The following is an 18,380-nucleotide window of genomic DNA, read 5'->3' on the forward strand; positions in this document are numbered from 1 at the left end:
CACTGGCATGTGTATCAATATGTGTACTGTATTTATTTACAAGTGAACTATGTGTATGCTTGTGTTTGGGAAGTGTCTGTGCTTTGGATATGTTTTTGGAGAGGACCTCCACATATGTGGGGTTATGTGCTGGTCATGTGGTGAGTGATGGTGGTAATATGTTTGTGCTGACAACCTTCTTGGGGTCAGATGATATGTTAGTGCTGACAACCTCCTTGGGGTCAGCTGAAATGACTGTAGAGCGAGGGAGCATTGACTCTATGTTATTTATGTAGATGCACCTCTCGCATGTTGAGTTGGAGTATCACAAGAGAAGTGGGTTGTCAGTGTTCATGAGGCAATTGTTACATCCTGTCATTTTTCATTTTGATTATTAAAAATTGATAGTAAGAGGTTAGCACCAACCATTAGAAAACTCTATAGTTTTATTGGTGCTGCAGTTTGAGACTCTGCAATAGTATTAGTAGCAAAGACACTGTTATATTCATTGGGAAGGTCCGGGCTGTTGCACCATAATGCTAGCAGGCAAGCAGCAGATGTGCTTCCAAGAGGTATTGAAAAAGAAATGACTGCATGTGTGTCTACAAATGCAGACAGGAATGAAAAAAGTAACTTATTACAAACAATACGTGCTTTGACTGTAAGGTAGAATCTTTTAAATGCTACAGTGTTAGCGGTTAAGTTTTTGTGCCTATTTAGAACTAGGCTTTGTACTTAGAGGTCTTAGAGTAACTAATCTGGCAACTCATGGCAATAAATATCCAAACCTTCTTTGTAAGTGGCAAGAATTGAAGTTAAAATTAAGTGACAATTCCATGTGCTTCATGAATGGTTTCTTTGTATCAGTAGAAACTGAGCTTGCACTGACTCTGAGATCATGTAAGATTCTTTAATTAACTCGGTAGGCTTTGGGCTTGTTTCAAATCAGTACAGTGTAAGGCTATTACGTTTAAAGACTTTCAAAGATAAGCTTATAAATCTTAAAAAAATGTAAACTCCTTCTTGACTTGAATGACTTTAAACATAATTTTGTTTTTCATTGGCCAAAAGAAATAAGATGGATGACGTCAGAATCAGGGAGACCTGATGCATCTTTAATATTACCGGATATGGATCTTGTTAGACAGGCAGAGCTATCAAGAAATCAGTCCCCTTATACTGGGACTGCCACTGTGAGTTCAGCTAGTATAACAAAATGCAGTGAAGCCATTTGTGCCTTGGATAACTTTTCCATAGATTCCCTTCACCCTGTATCTGCGTCACAATCTAATAGAAATAGCACTGCTAAATGTTCGGATGTATAAGCAGCCGACAGCACTACTAATAAGGAGAGATTGAAAGATAACATTTTTTAGGAACCAGCCACTTCCAATTACAACTTCCTATACAGGTGAGACCCCACTCCAGAAGGAGAAGCAAATCCAGAGTAATGGCACCAAACAACAAAAGAGAGAGAACTGGAACACCTTTTCAGGTGCAGAAAGGACAGACTCCAGTACATCTGGGACCAGTAACAAGGAGCAGACAGGTGAAGAAATAATAGAAGAAATATGCACTGTAGGACAAACTGTTGTTAATTTAGCAAAATATGTTTTTTTTTTCAAATGACGAACTTTCACATTTAGATAAAGGTTTGTCCTTTATACCTTCTAGTGAAGGAAACATCAGTGAGTTACTTACTGCGTTAAGGTTGTTTGCTTGGAATAGTGATCTGAAACTTCTGTATAGAAATTATGCTAATACACTGGATAGCAATTTAAAAAGACCAAGTACATTTATTCCCATTTGTGCACCTACAATAAAAACATTTTTGAATATATATGAACAAGATGTATATAAACTATTCTTTAAGGAAAATAGTAAAACAAAATATTATAATCTTGATTGTAAAGAAAGAGATTATTTGAAAAAACTTTGCCAGAATCAGAATATAATAATAAAACAAGCAGACAAAGGTTGGAAAATTATCATGGATGTTGAATTGTACAATAATTTAATGTCTGAACTTCCTAATGATACTGGTACTTTTAATAAAATCGATAAATTATCAGTAAATAGTATGATCTTTAAAGTGAAATGATTTTTGTATGATTTAGTTATGGCTGGATCTATTACACCTGAATTATATAATTATTTATATATAGCTCACCCTAAGATGCCTATCATCTACAGACTACCTAACTTACATAAAAATATAGTTAGAATACTTATGAAACCTATAGAATCTGGGGATAAATGGGTAATGACAGCTTTCTTAAAATATTTAGAGAAACAATTAATCCCCCTACTTAAGTTTAGCGAGAGTTTCATCAAAGATACAAGTGACTTTTAAATTAATTTAAATGAGTGGTCATGCAGTACTAATTATGTTGAATTTCTTTTTGTAACTATGGACATAAAATTGCTTTTCACATGATTCCCAATGAGTATGAAATACAATGTATAAGAGAATACACACAAAGACATACTCGGAGGCACTGATCAAAAATCTACCAAAACTACAGAGGCCTCCAAAGCAGACACCCAAGCAACTGCCACCTCAAGACATAAGACATGCAACACATAGTTCTCAAAGTCAGTGTGCTAAACAGTCACAGCCCTTAAGGCCAAACACAATGCCAGACACACTTGTTATAGGTGACTCCATAGTCAGACACACTGACGTCCCACACACCAGACTGAACAAGGAAAAGATCACAGTAAGCTGCCTGTCAGGCGCTAGAATCCGCCACATAACACAAGCACTCAGGTCACTCCACAGCAAGTACAAGTATGACTCAGTCATTGTCCATGCCGGTGTGAACGACCTGAGACGTACCTCCCTGGACTACATGAAAAGAGACATAGAGGAGCTCTCAGATTATGTAGCCCAGGCTGGTATGACCCTGACCCTGAGCAGTATCCTACCCTCACCAAGAATGATACCACAATACAGAGACAAAATGATCAGCTTTAATAATTGGCTTAATTACTGGTGTCATTCTAAGGGGATCCAATGTCTGCCTGCCTGGGATGACATGCTTGACAAGCCACGCTGCTTCGCAAGGGACGGCTTGCACCTGTCACTCCTGGGCTTCCGGATATTGGCAAAGGCTCTTGCCACCCCCATAGTGCCTTTTTTAGGCAAGGCTCAAATGATAAATCTACCGCCCTAGAAAACAAAAATGGAGAAAAACTAAGGGTAATACTGCTCAATGCCAGAAGTCTAAACCTCAAGATGCATGCCCTCGAAGCCCTCCTCAGTATGGAGAACATCAATGTCTGTGCTGTGACTGAAACCTGGTTCAAGGCTCCTGAGAGCACCCCAGCACTATCAGGTTATACCTCATATCATGCGTTCCGGCCCCAAAATCCGGACCGAACCACAAAAGGAGGGTGAGTATCCATATTCATAAAGGATACCCACACCTCCAGGTTAGTGGCAATGCACGAAGCATCGGAGACCATCCAGGTGCAATTAACCATAGGTAAAACTGCCCTACAGTTTGTAACATGCTACAGACCACCTTCTCAAACTCAGGAAACCCACACAGCCTTCCTGAAGACACTGGAGAGTATGAATGTCTCTCCAAACACCATCATATTGGGTGACTTCAACTACCCAAACATAGACTGGGAACATTACTCAAGCTCAAGAAAAACAGACGACAGTTGAATAAAACACACCTTTATAAAACACAGAGCTTTCGGGAAACACCCTTTCTCAATGATTAACATAAGGCTCATTGAAACATTCACTTAAATACACCCAGAAAAACATCACATGACCCGCAGCCAGGATCATATGACTAAAAATTCAGTTTAAAAGGAAATATTTAATACATATAAAAATACATATAAAATACATATAAACTTCTTATGTATACATGTAACTATAAGCATTCATTCTATTTCAATTTTGTTTGTTGTATTTTAACCAACACTGGTTTTAAAGAAACAGCTGTATTCAAACCTGGATATACATCAGCTGTCAGACGTATTATCCATTCATATTCTTTTGTTTCTAGCAAGTTATTTACATTACTCAAGCCCCAACACCCTAGCCCAAAGGTTCCTTGAGTTCATAAACTCAAATGCTATGGAACAACTAGTCACCATTCCCACAAGAGGAGAAAATATACTAGACCTGATCATCGCAAACATGAGGACAAAATGCTCCACACCGGAAGTATATCCCTCATTGGTGAGATCAGACCATAAATTAATCTCACTGGAGATCCACATCCCGCCCCACCCCAGCAAAAGACCACAGTGAAGAACTTCTCAAAAGCAAACTTCACACTTCTTAAGACTGGAGTGGTATCCTTCAAGGCCCCCGAGCCAGTGGAAACCACAACCCACGCTGCTGAAATCCATACAAATGCCTTCTACGAGCACCTCCAGGAATGTCTGGATCAATCAATCCCTAATAAAATCAAGACCCTTTCCACCAAAGGTAGGCGCCCGGTCTGGTGGACTCCAGCCATAAACAAACTCTACAACAAGAGGAGAAAGCTACTACATGACAGAGCAAAATCCCTAAATGGGAAGGCATCTCTGATCAATACTAGCAAAAAACTACGATCACTCATAAAATCATCCAAGGCCAACTTTGAGAGAAAAATCGCTAATGACACAAAAGACAATCATAAAGCCTTCTTTAGCTATGTTAGAAACCTGGGTGGAAACTCCCAGATATGCTCAGAATTAGTCCAAAATGATAAAAAAATCACTGAACCCACAGACATTGCCAACATACTGGCAGACAGGTTCAGTGCAAATTTCTCCCCTCCCTCCCCCCCAAAAGGAGAAATATCTATCCCACCAGAGTCTAGCCTCCCAAACATCTCAGATGCCCAGGTGAGAGCTGCTCTCTCTAAAGCAAAAAACACAGCATCAATGGGACCGGACGGTGTCCCCGGCTGTGTGCTACATGAACTCAATGAGGAACTAAACCCACACTTAAGGCTGCTGTTTAATCTTAGCCTTACTACAGGATACGTACCCAAAGAATGGTGTACGGCAACTGTGGTCCCACTCCACAAAGGCGGTGCTTCTACGGACCCTGGAAATTACCGCCCCATAAGCTTGACAAGCCTTGTCTGCAAAGCTATGGAGAGGATCATAATGGAACTCATAAATCAAGACATTGGGGACCTACAGACACTGGATCCTACCCAATTTGGCTTTGTCAACGGCAGATCCTGCCTCTTGAACTTGGTCGACATTTTCGAAACAGTCACTAAGGCCATTGATGAGGGTAAGGCAGTTCACACAGCCTACCTTGACCTAGCAAAAGCGTTCAACACAATACCCCACTTGGGCATCATAGAAAAGCTTACCAGCTTAGATGTAAACCCATATGTCACAAGATGGGTTGCAAACTGGCTCAAGGACAGAACACACAGGGTTAGAGTTGCTGGTGCCATGTCAGACTCTAAGCCGGTCACGAGCGGTGTCCCACAGGGCTCAGTCCTGGGCCCCTCTTGTTCGGCATTTATTTTCTGAAGTGCAGCCAAACATAGGGGGATTGTGGCTGACAAAATTTGAAGATGACTGCAAACTGGGCACCATAATTGACACTCCATCAGACACAGACATCCTCCAGAAAGGTCTCATAGAAATGGATAACTGGTGCCAGAGCCATGGCCTTAAGCTAAATGCCAAAAAATGTATAGTCATACCCTTTGGGAAAAACAAGATAACCCCTAATTACCACATAGGTGGTAATCCATTAAACACGGAATAAGTTATCAGGGACCTGGGGACCCAAGTTGACAGTAACCTCTCTTTTGACACTCACATTGCCAAAGTGGTTAGGAAGACCTTCTACATTGCCCACCTGATCATGAAGGGATTCACATCCAGATCAGGAGATGTCATTGTACCCCTGTACTCTTCACTTATCAGACCAATGATTGAGTACAACGCCCCATTCGGAATGTACCTTACCCGACACCTGCAGCAGTTGGAAAGACCCCAAAGGTTCCTCACCAAAAGGATAAAGGGGCTCAAACATATGTCATACGATGCCCGACTGAAGAAACTCCAGCTCTATTCAGTCGCATACCGTCTGCTCAGAGGTGATCTGTGCCTGACATACAAGGCCATGTCCAACCCGGAATTAATGGACATGCTCCACCTCAAAAAATCCAAATCCACCAGAGCCACGAGAGCAAGAGACTTAAACCTCAACACGGATATAAATAGGACGTGCTGGAGGGACAGATTCATCACCCAGAGACTCCCTACACTATGGAACAGAATCCCAGTCCATGTGAGGCAGAGCCCCTCACTGACTCTGTTCAAAAGAAATCTTGACAAGTGGATGGGAGATTGTAGGTTTACCCCGGGAATCATCTCTGTATCACTGCTGGACAGAGGCACAGCAAACTAATGGGTATAGTATTCTCATCCTAAGGGGTGGTGAAAGCCACACACACTCTGGCTAGGCTTTTAAATGCCCTAGGGCAGATAGTCTAGTATGAACCTATGAACCTATGAACCTAATAGACAGATTTTGTTGCAACTAAAATTGAAATGTTGTGCTTTATGTTAGAAGTGGTACTTCAAAACAATGTATTTCTATTTAACAATGAGTTGTTCCATCAGCAGCTTGGGGTAGCTATGGGGACCCCATTTACCAACAATTATGCCAATTTGGTATTATCTAAATGGGAGGAAGAGCATACATTCAATAATGATCCAGTGAATGTGTTTAAAGAGAATTATTTATTGTATTTTAATGGTTTGTGGATGATATATTTATGATTTGGTCAGGTACTCCAGATAGTCTCAAAGATATTGTTTCTTACTTATATAGTACTACTGATTTCCTCTCTTTTGATTTAAATTCAACAGAAAAAAAATATTTTTTGGACATCTGCGTTATATATACAGAAAAGAAATTTGATACTACAATTTACAAAAAAAGATGTGCAGGCTAGATGATATGTCCATTCAAGAAATATGCACCCTAAACACACACACACAGATATATATATATATATGTATATATATATATATATATATATACATATATATATATATATATATATATATATATATATATATATATATATATATATATATATATAATCAAAAGCCAATTTCTAAGAGCCAGCAGAGTGAATACCACTGAGGAAGATTTTGTGCAGGAATTAGATAATATGGCTAACAACTTTAAAGTTAGAGAATATGATATGAAATTGATTAAGACTACAAAAATGGTGATTGATGATGTGAAGATTCAGGAAAACCCTTTTTGCATGTTACTAATAGAAGATGAAATAGGGCTAGTGAAGCTAGCATTTATCAGTCTAGTCAGTTAAGATATATTACAAAATATAATGGACCCACAAATATGATTCAATGTCCTATTAGTAAAAATCTGATAATAGTGCAGTCAAATATTGATATTAAAAGTATTGTAGGTGATATACCTAGGTTTATGTATAAATGAGAGAAAATCTGAAAACAGTCTCTATGTTATAAAGATTTACAGAAAAATAAGTCAGTTGATTGTAAGGTAAAGAAGAAAGGCACTATACCTTGTTATAAGTGTGTGGTCTGTACAGAAGTTAACACAGAACCTGTTTTATACATCCAGTTCACTAAAAAAGGATTTCAATTTTAACACTTATGCCACCTGTTTTACTGATAATGTAGCATACCTTGCCAACTGTGTAATTTGTAACCATTTTTACATAGGAAACACTAATGAGAAACTAAAAGAATGCATTAGTTCACATCTCTGATATATGAAGAGGAGCTGATACCAATGCTCTATTTAAGCATATTCTAACTAAAGGGAAGGAACATAAACTTAGGGTTCTTCAGAACCCATACTCTGATTTATGAGGGGGTAAGCTAGTTGCAAAAATGTAAATGTTAGAATATAAATGGATTAATTGTTTTAGAGCAGATGTATTACCAGGTATCAATAACCAACATCATATTAAGTCAGTATTGAAAGCTAGACATTAATATTTGAAAAGTTTTAGTTAAGAAATATATATATTTTTGAAATTATTTAGCTAAGAAAGATGATTTATAAATATTTGAATTTATTGCTATTTGGGCTGTGTGTGTGTGTGTGTGTGTGTGTGTGTGTGTGTGTGTGTGTGTGTGTGTGTGTGTGTATATATATATATATATATATATATATATATATATATACATTATATACAATTATATATATATATATATATATATATATTTGTATTTATATGTATGTATGGATTCCCTTCAGAAACTCAAAGTTCCAAAACTTCGAACTGCAAATGGTCGAGACCATAAGATCGACGTTCTGAAACTTCTAACATTTAGAATGGAGATCGACGTTCAGTGTGAGATGGGAATTTACCATTTTCGTCACCACAGTGCGATCTTGGAGTTGGTATATTTATTTAGCAGGAGGTATGGGGGTGCAAAACATGAAAAAATGTGTTATTAGTTTTTTTTTTATTATTACAATTTCAAAGCTTCAAAACTTTGATCTTATGGTCTCAACCATTTGCAGTTTGAAGTTTTGGGGCTTCGAGCTTGTGAAGTAGATCCATGTATGTGTGTGTGTGTGTGTGTGTGTGTGTGTGTGTGTGTGTGTGTGTGTGTGTGTGTGTGTGTGTGTGTGTGTGTATATATATATATATATATATATATATATATATATACATATATATTTTTTATATATATATATATATATATATATATATATATATATATACACACACATATATATATACACACATATGGCAATATAGCAATGACATTTTGTTAGGGGATTAAGGCCTTTAAATTTAATTGGATTTGATTAGATGAAATCTATTGAAACTCTAATAGACCAGCTAATTAATTAATTCTTAATTGTTTCTATGCATTTAAAAACATTTTAGAGTGCATCCTTTGTTATGAAGCATTTAAAAAGAGCTTGTCTCGAAAGCTTTGCATTTACTTTTGCTGCTCTTTGTTGTTTTAATAAATTGAGTATGGTATGGACATTGTGTTCCTGGTTTTTCTTTGGCTGTATTCATATTTGTACTTTGGAACACTTTGGTAACCTAGAGGGTTTACTTTGAATACTTGCATAACTCTGCAGTATGATACATACTTGTGTAATGTCCCCCCTCTGGGCCAGTGGTCAAGGAGTCTCAATCCTCACCATGGACATCAGTTAGGAACATTCACTTGGAACAAAAATAGATACACACAATATTTCCAGATGCAGCTCTCTGCACTCAGCACAATTTCCCTTAAGAGCACACAGGGAACACACTCAGTCCTGGGGCTGGGTTTCCGTCTGTCTATCCAGGCCCCACATAAGACTGTCCACTGACACAGCTGTAGAGTTGAGTCCTCAGCAGAGTGCTCCAAACCAAGTCCTCCATCACCCTGTCTGTGAGACTAGTGCTGTGTCCCTGCTCCAAGTAGCTCCTGCACGCACTCTTTGACATTTGATTTTCACACACACACACACACACACACACACACACACACACACACACACACACACACACACCTGAGAAAGTCTGGCACATATTTACTAGCTATGCCCCCTCTGCCCAGACTTTAATATAGTATGACACATGCTTATATGATAATGTGATATGTACTTGTGTAACTGACGTATGATACATACTTGTATAATACTATAGGATGTGTTTTTGTATAACTGTACAGTATGATACATATTTAAATAATATTGTAGGGTTTGCACTTGTACATCTGTACCATATGATACATACTTGTATAATACTTCAGGATGAGTACTTGTGTAACTGTACAGTATGATACATACTTGTGTAATACTGCATGATGTGTACTTGTATAACTGTATAGGATGACACATACTTGAATAATACTGCAGTGTGTTCTTCTGTAACTGTGTAGTATTATACATACTTGTATAACACTGTAGGATGTGTAGCTGTGTAACTGTACAGTATGATATATACTTGTATAATACCATAGGAGATATACTAGCATAACTGTACAGTATGATACATACTTGTACAGTGCCATAGGATGTGTACTTGTAAAACTTTACCGTATGATACGTACTTGTATAATACTGTAGGATGCATACAAGTATAACTGTACAATATGATACATACTTTTATAATACTGTAGGATGTGAAATCTTATACCTGAAAAGTATTATGCATGCTTGTGTAATCCTGTAGGAAGTGTACTGTTATAAATGTACAGTATGACGCATACTACTATAATATCTAGAATGTGTATTTGTATAATTGTATAGAATGATATGTATTTGTATCATACTGTAGTATGTGTACTTGTGTGACTGTACAGTATGATACATGTAAAATAATGTAGGCTGTTTACTTGTATAACTGAACACTATGATGGTTGTATAATACTGTAGTATGTGTACTTGTGTGACTGTACAGTATATTTGTAAAATAATGTAGGCTGCTTACTTGTATAACTGAACACTATGATAGTTGTATAATACTGTAGTATGTGTACTTGTGTGACTGTACAGTATATTTGTAAAATAATATAGGCTGCTTACTTGTATAACTGAACACTATGATGATCATATAATACTGTAGTATGTGTACTTGTGTGACTGTACAGTATGATACTTGTAAAATAATGTAGGCTGTTTACTTGCATAACTGAACACTATGATGGTTGTATAATACTGTAGCATGTGTACTTGTGTGACTGTACAGTATATTTGTAAAATAATATAGGCTGCTTACTTGTATAACTGAACACTATGATGATCATATAATACTGTAGTATGTGTACTTGTGTGACTGTACAGTATGATACTTGTAAAATAATGTGGGCTGTTTACTCGTATAACTGAACACTATGATGGTTGTACAATACTGTAGTATGTGTACTTGTGTGACTGTACAGTATGATACTTGTAAAATAATGTAGGCTGTTTACTCGTATAACTGAACACTATGATGGTTGTATAATACTGTAGTATGTGTACTTGTGTGACTGTACAGTATGATACTTGTAAAATAATGTGGGCTGTTTACTCGTATAACTAAACACTATGATGGTTGTACAATACTGTAGTATGTGTACTTGTGTGACTGTACAGTATGATACTTGTAAAATAATGTAGGCTGTTTACTCGTATAACTGAACACTATGATGCTTGTATAATACTGTAGTATGTGTACTTGTGTACACATCCTGGTCCTGTTCCTGCACATGCTCTTCACCAGGTTAAAACTTTGTGCTCATCATATGATAGATCCAAATATGCTCCTTAAATAGAATACTCTTAACCTCTCACTGAAAAAACAAAACATTTTTTATACATAACTGCTTTCTGTACAATCTAGTAAGTTGCACGTGGATTTTCTCTTTAGTAACTTCTAGCTCTGTAAAATCTTAGAATGTATAAATGTAACTATGGTATGCATATAAATGTAAATAGAAATGTAACTACTCTGTGTTCAGTTGGAACTAAGTATAAGACAATGTGAAAAAATGGAGCTTTTCTCCATGGGCCTCTGTGGAAAATTGGTATTATCTAGTCAGACTTTTCTGGTAAACAAAGACAAAAAAATAATAAATAAATACATAAATAATACTGTACAATGAGTACCAGTATAATTATACATTATAATACATACTTCTATAATACTGCAGGATGTGTACTTGTGTGACTATACAGTATGATACATGCTTGTATAATACTGTAGGATATGTACTCATGTAACTGCACAATATGATATATTCTTGTATAGTACCGGGATATGCACTTGTGTAACTGTACAGTATGATACATACTTGCATAATGCTATAGGTTGTGTACTGTTATAACTGTACAGCATGTTACATACTTGTATAATACTGTAGGATGTGTAGTTGTATAACTGTACAAGCTGATACATACTTGTATGATACTGTAGGATTTGCACTGTTATAACTGTACAGTATAATACATACCACTATAATACTATGGGATGTATACCTGTATAACTGTGCAGTGTGATGCATACTTCTATAATGCTCTAGGATGTGTCAGCTTGTAACTGTACAGTATGAATCATACTTGTATGATATAGTAGGATGCTCATGCTATAATACTATGGGATGTATACCTGTATAACTGTGCAGTGTGATGCATACTTCTATAATGCTCTAGGATGTGTAAGCTTGTAACTGTACAGTATGAATCATACTTGTATGATATAGTAGGATGCTCATGCTTGTGTAACTGTACAGTATGAATCATACTTGTATGATATAGTAGGATGCTCATGCTTGTGTAACTGTACAGTATGAATCATACTTGTATGATATAGTAGGATGCTCATGCTTGTGTAACTGTACAGTATGAATCATACTTGTATGATACTGTAGGATGCTCATGCTTGTGTAACTGTACAGTATGATACATACTCCTATAATACTGTAGGATGTCTACTCTTATAAGTGTAGAGTATTATACATACCTGCAAAATTTTGTAGGATGTGTACTTGTATACCTGCAGTATGATACTTACCTATATAATACCATATGATGTGTACTGTTAAAACTGAACAGTATGACACATACTTGTATAACACCATAGGATGTGTCCTTGTATAACTGTACAACATCTCTCAACTGTCCAGATTTTTTGTGGAATGTCCAGATTTTTGCCTCATATTTTTTCATCTGTTTCTCATAAAAATTGTGTTTTTACTGGCAAATCACTGAAGGCTGAAGCCAGAAAATAATAGCAGACATTTGAGTTCCAGACTTCACATCATTCAGAAAATGCATACTAATGCAAAACCTGTTAGTTTATTAACTTTCTAAGTTTGTAAGAGCAATATTTAAAAAGTGTCCCTATTTTTGGGCCTTTGTTCCTCTCCCCATTATTAGCGTCCTTTTCCAGATTTCTCGCTCTAAGAGGTTGAGAGGTATGAGTACGTTACATACTTGTAAAATACTGTAGGATGTGTACTTGTATAACTGTACAGTACGATACTTACTCGTGTAATACTGGAGGATTTGCACTTGTATAACTGTACAGTATGATACATACTCGTGTAATACTGGAGGATTTGCACTTGTATAAGTGTACAGTATGATACATACTTGCATCATACTGTAGGATGCATAGTTGTGTAACTGTACTCTACAGTTATAAGAGTACACATCCCACAATATTAAAGAAGTATGTATGGTACTGTAAAGTTAGAGTATACATCCTACAGTATGATTCATGCATTTATCCTACTGTGCAGTTACACAAATTATACATCCTCTAGTATTATATAAGTATGTACCACACTGTACAGTCATACAAGTACACATCGTGCAGTATTATACAAGTATATATCCTACTGTAAAGTACCAAAAGGGGTACTGATGAGGGAAGAGTACAGGTAGGTTATAACTTATTTTTCTCTGGAGGCAATGTTATGAGATGAGCAATATAGAATGCCCTTCTTACCACTGTGGAGACATGGTGATTAAAGGTAAGGTTGCTGTCAACCTGTGTGCCGAGGTCTATCACTACTGAGTGCATGCTTAGGGTGTTACTGTTAATGTGGTAGTTAGCAGGAACATCGCTCTTACTGAAAGGGATGATAAAACATTTTTTGCATTTAGTTTAAGGCTGTGATATATACTTCTATAATACCGTAGGATGTGTACTTGTATAAATGTACAGTGTAATTCATACTCCTATAATAATGTAGGATGCGTACTTACATAAATGTACAGTATGATACATACTTGTATAATATACTGTAAGATGTCTTCTTGTATAAATTTACAGTATAATACATACTTGTATAATACTGTAGGATGTGTACTTTTATAACTGTACAGTGTGATACACACTTGTATCATACTATAGGATGTATAGTCTTATACCTTTACAGTATGATACATACTTCTATAACACCAAATAATGTGTACTGGTAGAACTCTACAGTATGTTACATACTTTTATCATACTGTAGGATGTGTACTTGTAGAAATGTACAGTAGGGTACATACTTGTAGCATATTGTTAGATGTGTACTTGTGTAACTTTATTGTATGATACATGTATCACACTGGGTTGTGTACTCCTAACTCTATAGTGTGACACATGCTCATAAAACTGTATTGTAAGTTATTTACTTGTCTATCTATAGTGGATGATATACACGTATATATAACTGTACTGTAGGATGTGAATTTGTGTAACTATACCATGTAATACATGCCACTATAATTATTCTGTGTTTCTTTCTATTCCTTAACAGGCTGCTGCAGCCCGGAGACGAGTAAGCATCGCTGTGATACCTAAACCATTTATGGTAAGAACTCAAGCTTTTATTAGTGGATAGTGTGTTAAAGATGAGTATGGCACTGTAATCCTAGGTCGCCGATGCATAAATACTGCAGTAACAGAGTACTGTCTTTTTTTACTCATTTTGGTATATTAGCTGACTATTCTTGGATTTTTCACAGCTTGGAGGTGGTTAATCAGAAAGTAATAACTGCTTAGCTGTGGTTAGTCCATGAATCATTTCAGTACAATTCAAGGAGTACGTACTCCTCCAAATCGTTGAGTAATCATATAATAGTTGTGGATTATTGAAAAGGGAGAAAGTGGTAATGTAAATTCTTAGGAATTTGTTCTGCTGTTTGTATCATCTTCCAGATGGTTCTGCCTATGCTGGATTTCTGCACCAACTGTCATTGTGCTACCGCACACATAGTTTAACATTTATTAGTGCCACACATTTTATTCTGTGTCATGTTCCACATGTGGTATTTCTGAACCAACTGTCATTGTGCTACCACACACATAGTTTAACATCTATAGTTGCACACATTTTGTTCTGTGTCATATTCCACATGTGGCATTTCTGCACCAGCTGTCATTGTGCTACCACACACATAGTTTAAAATTTATAGTTGCGCACATTTTATTCTGTCACGTTCCACATGTGGCATTTCTGCACCAGCTGCCATTGTGCTGCCATACACATAGTTTAACATTTATTAGTGCCATGCATTTTATTCTGTGTCATGTTCCACTTGTGGCACTGATCCCTTGGTATGGCCAGCTGTGACATGTGAATACATGAAACTGCATCCCATCTTCTCAGTATCCTGAGAGATTTGTCAGCTCTGTGTCTGCCTTGTGGGATGAGCCTTGTGAGATAGCTGATGGTGTATATGCACTGGCAGATAGAGCTGACCGATCTGAACTTTGCATGTTCTGTTCCAGAGGTAGTCTTTGAGCCATTCTATGGCTGGTGGACTAATTCCTGCATCGATTAGGTCAGGAAATAGGACAGTGTGGTACAGCAAGCTAATGATGTGGGAGAGATCTATGGAAACCACACCTGTTAAGTTGCTTCTATCCAAACTGGTAAGGATGTCATTTATCAGGGTTTGTAGTCTAGTTATGGTACTCCTTTCTGACTAAAATCTAAGTTTCCACTGTGAGATAAACAATATATTTACAGGTATAATGTGAGTTGCTGGTAAATTAGCATTTATAGTATGGCTATTAGTCAGTGCATTTGAGGTTGGATTTGACTTTTGAGGGCAAGAGTAACTAGTGCTGATTTTTGACATGGTATTGGATGTGAGAGAGACTTTTTATTTAATTGAACCATATCCACAAACGATTATGTTTCATTTTTTCATATTTATGTGTTGTTGTTTTTTCTTTGCTTAGTTGCATTTAAGCCCAGTTTTGTTAACAAGGTTTTATTTATGGATTTACTTAGGTTAGATGCATGCATACATATGTATATTTGTTAACTGGGTACTGAGCTGGGCTAAATTTCAGTAATGACCCGAATGACAGCAAACATTACACATTAAAAGGTAAGTCCATGTCATAAGTCAGTGTTACTGTCATCAGATTACAGCACTGACAAAGTCAGACAATGAGTGTATATTATTCTGAATATTCAGTTAATAATACGTAGGAAATGTATTTTCTGTAAGGCTTGTTTGGTCACCACAGTGGAGGTTTGAGGACTAAAACAAATCTGCAGGTTGTAGTTTGCGTATATATGTTATCGTTTTTTTGACAACAAAGCAGAGTCACTTAGGAGAGATATGGTGCAGGAAGTGATTGGCCTTCTTTAAAATGTTCTGAGACATAAATATTGTTTTCCATCTGTCACTTCATAATTTGTGACTTTCTTTCCCTTTTGTAGAATTTCCACATGTCTGATTCAAAAGGCTCTAACAGTGACAGACAAAGCATGGAGTCAGACCTGCCCAAGCAGGTAGGAGAGAACAGACAGCAAGACAGCAGGTAATGTTATGATTTTAGGCAATACTGCTATTTTACAGTTTTACTGAAGTGATGCTTCCATTTTGGGTCGTAATACACTTTTTAACTGTGGCTAGACTGCAGGCAAGGTTTCATGTGGCTAGGCAGTCCATGTCTCCAATACTGAGGCTGGTAACAAAGTCATTTAAGATTAAAGAAGGGTATAATAAGAAAGGCTAGGTTTTTAAAAACATCCCACTTCTCCTTCTTGTGAGTCAGTCAAGTGTGGCACTAGGGAGGGCACCAGTAAATGGCTGGGGGTATCACTGCATGGCCAATGCACCAGGGCTGGGCAGATTTACCTGTCATTAAGCACGGGACCCTCAAGTTACAGAAAGAATGCCTGAGGATGAATCCTTTCGCCTCGTTTGTGATACTGTGCCTGATAGGAATTCAGCATCCCATCCTCTTCCTCATGTTTAACCACCAGAAACGTCATCCTATCGCTTTTCAGACAGCCAGTGGTACTAGCCAAAGGGAGAGGAAGGCACACCTGCTGAAGGTACTGAATGAGAAGCTGACAATGCAGGAGGAACTGTAGATGGTTTGTGGAACATACTGATTGTCAACGTTATATGAGCACCCACATGAAACTGTGGCCTAAACATCTTACAGATGTGATCTGTGCAATGACCCCCCAGACCCACCCACCCACACACACTCACTGTCAGATGTTGTTAGTCCAATGTAGAGAGGGTTGCTGCAGGGGTATATCTGTATAGTGCACTATAATTTTTCCGGATGCCTGCTAAGTGTAGAAAGAGGAAGGTTTTAGACCCATCTAATTTGGCATTTTTTTATTAAAAAAATGCAGACAATTTTACTTCCATTTCTTTTGTTTTCAAGGCATCCCTTTTACCACTTGGATGATTCATTGTTGGAAAATTTTGCCCAAGATGTCGACTCTTTCTCATCCAGACACAGTTTATTAACTACCGACAGCAGTGAACAAGAGGGAGACATCCTGTATTCCTTTAACAGGTAGGTTAGCAAAAACAGAAAAATGATGCAGTAATTCTACTTAGGTTAGACCAAAACCATCCATCCTGTTTTTTTTCACTATGTTTCTTATGCTGAGGTACTGTATTGTAATATGCAGATTGTTTCCACTGTTGTCTTCCTTCTACATGAGGCGTAATCATACCAATGGATCTCGCCCAGAGAGCAAGGCCATGAGGGCGTGCTTATCTTCCCACATGTAATGGGTGTAATTGTGATAGCAAAGTTCTTTCCTCTTATCAAGGCATTTTTTCCACTTAGATAGCTCTCTGTTTCTTCCCATGTCTGCACCCTCATGTTGTTTATAGTACAAATGCTGAACTTCAAAGTAATGTCATCACAGCTGTGTTATTGTATCAATATGTTCAAGCAGATAAAGACTGCAGCGTCATCCCTGCCCACTAATTGCTTTCCTGAAATTATAGTTCTCTTTCTGTACTGCCCATTTACCTTACCTTATTCTAACTTAAATGACCACAAATTAACTACTTGGCCTTAGCAACTGCTGTAACAGAGGATTTCTTCATAGCTGCTCAGTAACTGGACGATGAACATTTTTTACAATGTGCTTGATCAAGGCCTCCTTTCTGCGGGGCTGAAGCATTGTGTAACAGTAATGCATTATGCTTTAATAGACTGCAGGGCAGGATTGCAGAAATCACCCATGATCCTTAGGTGATAGTGCGTATCATGAAACAGAGCTGGGTCATCCAGAAATGTGAACAGGTCATCAAGAGGGACTTACTAAAACCTTTTCTTTCTTTTTTTCATGCTTATATGTTCTATCTGTAAACTTTTATTAAATGCTTTTACCTTTTGCAAGGAAAGACTGTAGTAACACCCACATAGACTATTTCACTTGGCTGTATTGTTAACACTGACTGAGTTATAATGGCAGAAACTTTACCCTAATTATTACCCTGTTGTGTCCCCTTTTGGGGTAAGTCATGCCCTTCATCCTCAGAGATGTCTGACAGTGTGGAAAAAGCAGCCCACAGGCAGGTCCATGAGATGAGCTGTCATCTTTCATTAATGGGGTAGCTTGCCCTGTTTCATAGTCTGCATGCCAATATACCTCTGGTAAGTAGTTTTCTGTCATTAATTTACCATAACAGTAGA

The 18,380-nt window shown here is 37.3% G+C and overlaps 1 protein-coding gene across 3 annotated transcripts in view; it reads left to right on the forward strand.

Annotated features, from left to right (window-relative positions):
* LOC122806292 (inositol 1,4,5-triphosphate receptor associated 2-like) overlaps nucleotides 1–18,380 on the forward strand; it is a 386,988-nt gene that overhangs the window by 214,563 nt on the left and 154,045 nt on the right. For all 3 annotated transcript variants that reach the window (XM_044076588.1, XM_044076586.1, XM_044076585.1), the window contains exons 5-7: nucleotides 14,224–14,277; nucleotides 16,144–16,244; nucleotides 17,109–17,243. In XM_044076588.1, coding sequence (XP_043932523.1) covers nucleotides 14,224–14,277; nucleotides 16,144–16,244; nucleotides 17,109–17,243 — 290 coding nt within the window. The remainder of the gene's footprint in view (nucleotides 1–14,223; nucleotides 14,278–16,143; nucleotides 16,245–17,108; nucleotides 17,244–18,380) is intronic.

This window comes from Protopterus annectens, chromosome 7.part0 (assembly GCF_019279795.1).
Source record: "Protopterus annectens isolate FY-2018-M chromosome 7.part0, PAN1.0, whole genome shotgun sequence".
Lineage (NCBI taxonomy): Eukaryota > Metazoa > Chordata > Ceratodontiformes > Protopteridae > Protopterus > Protopterus annectens.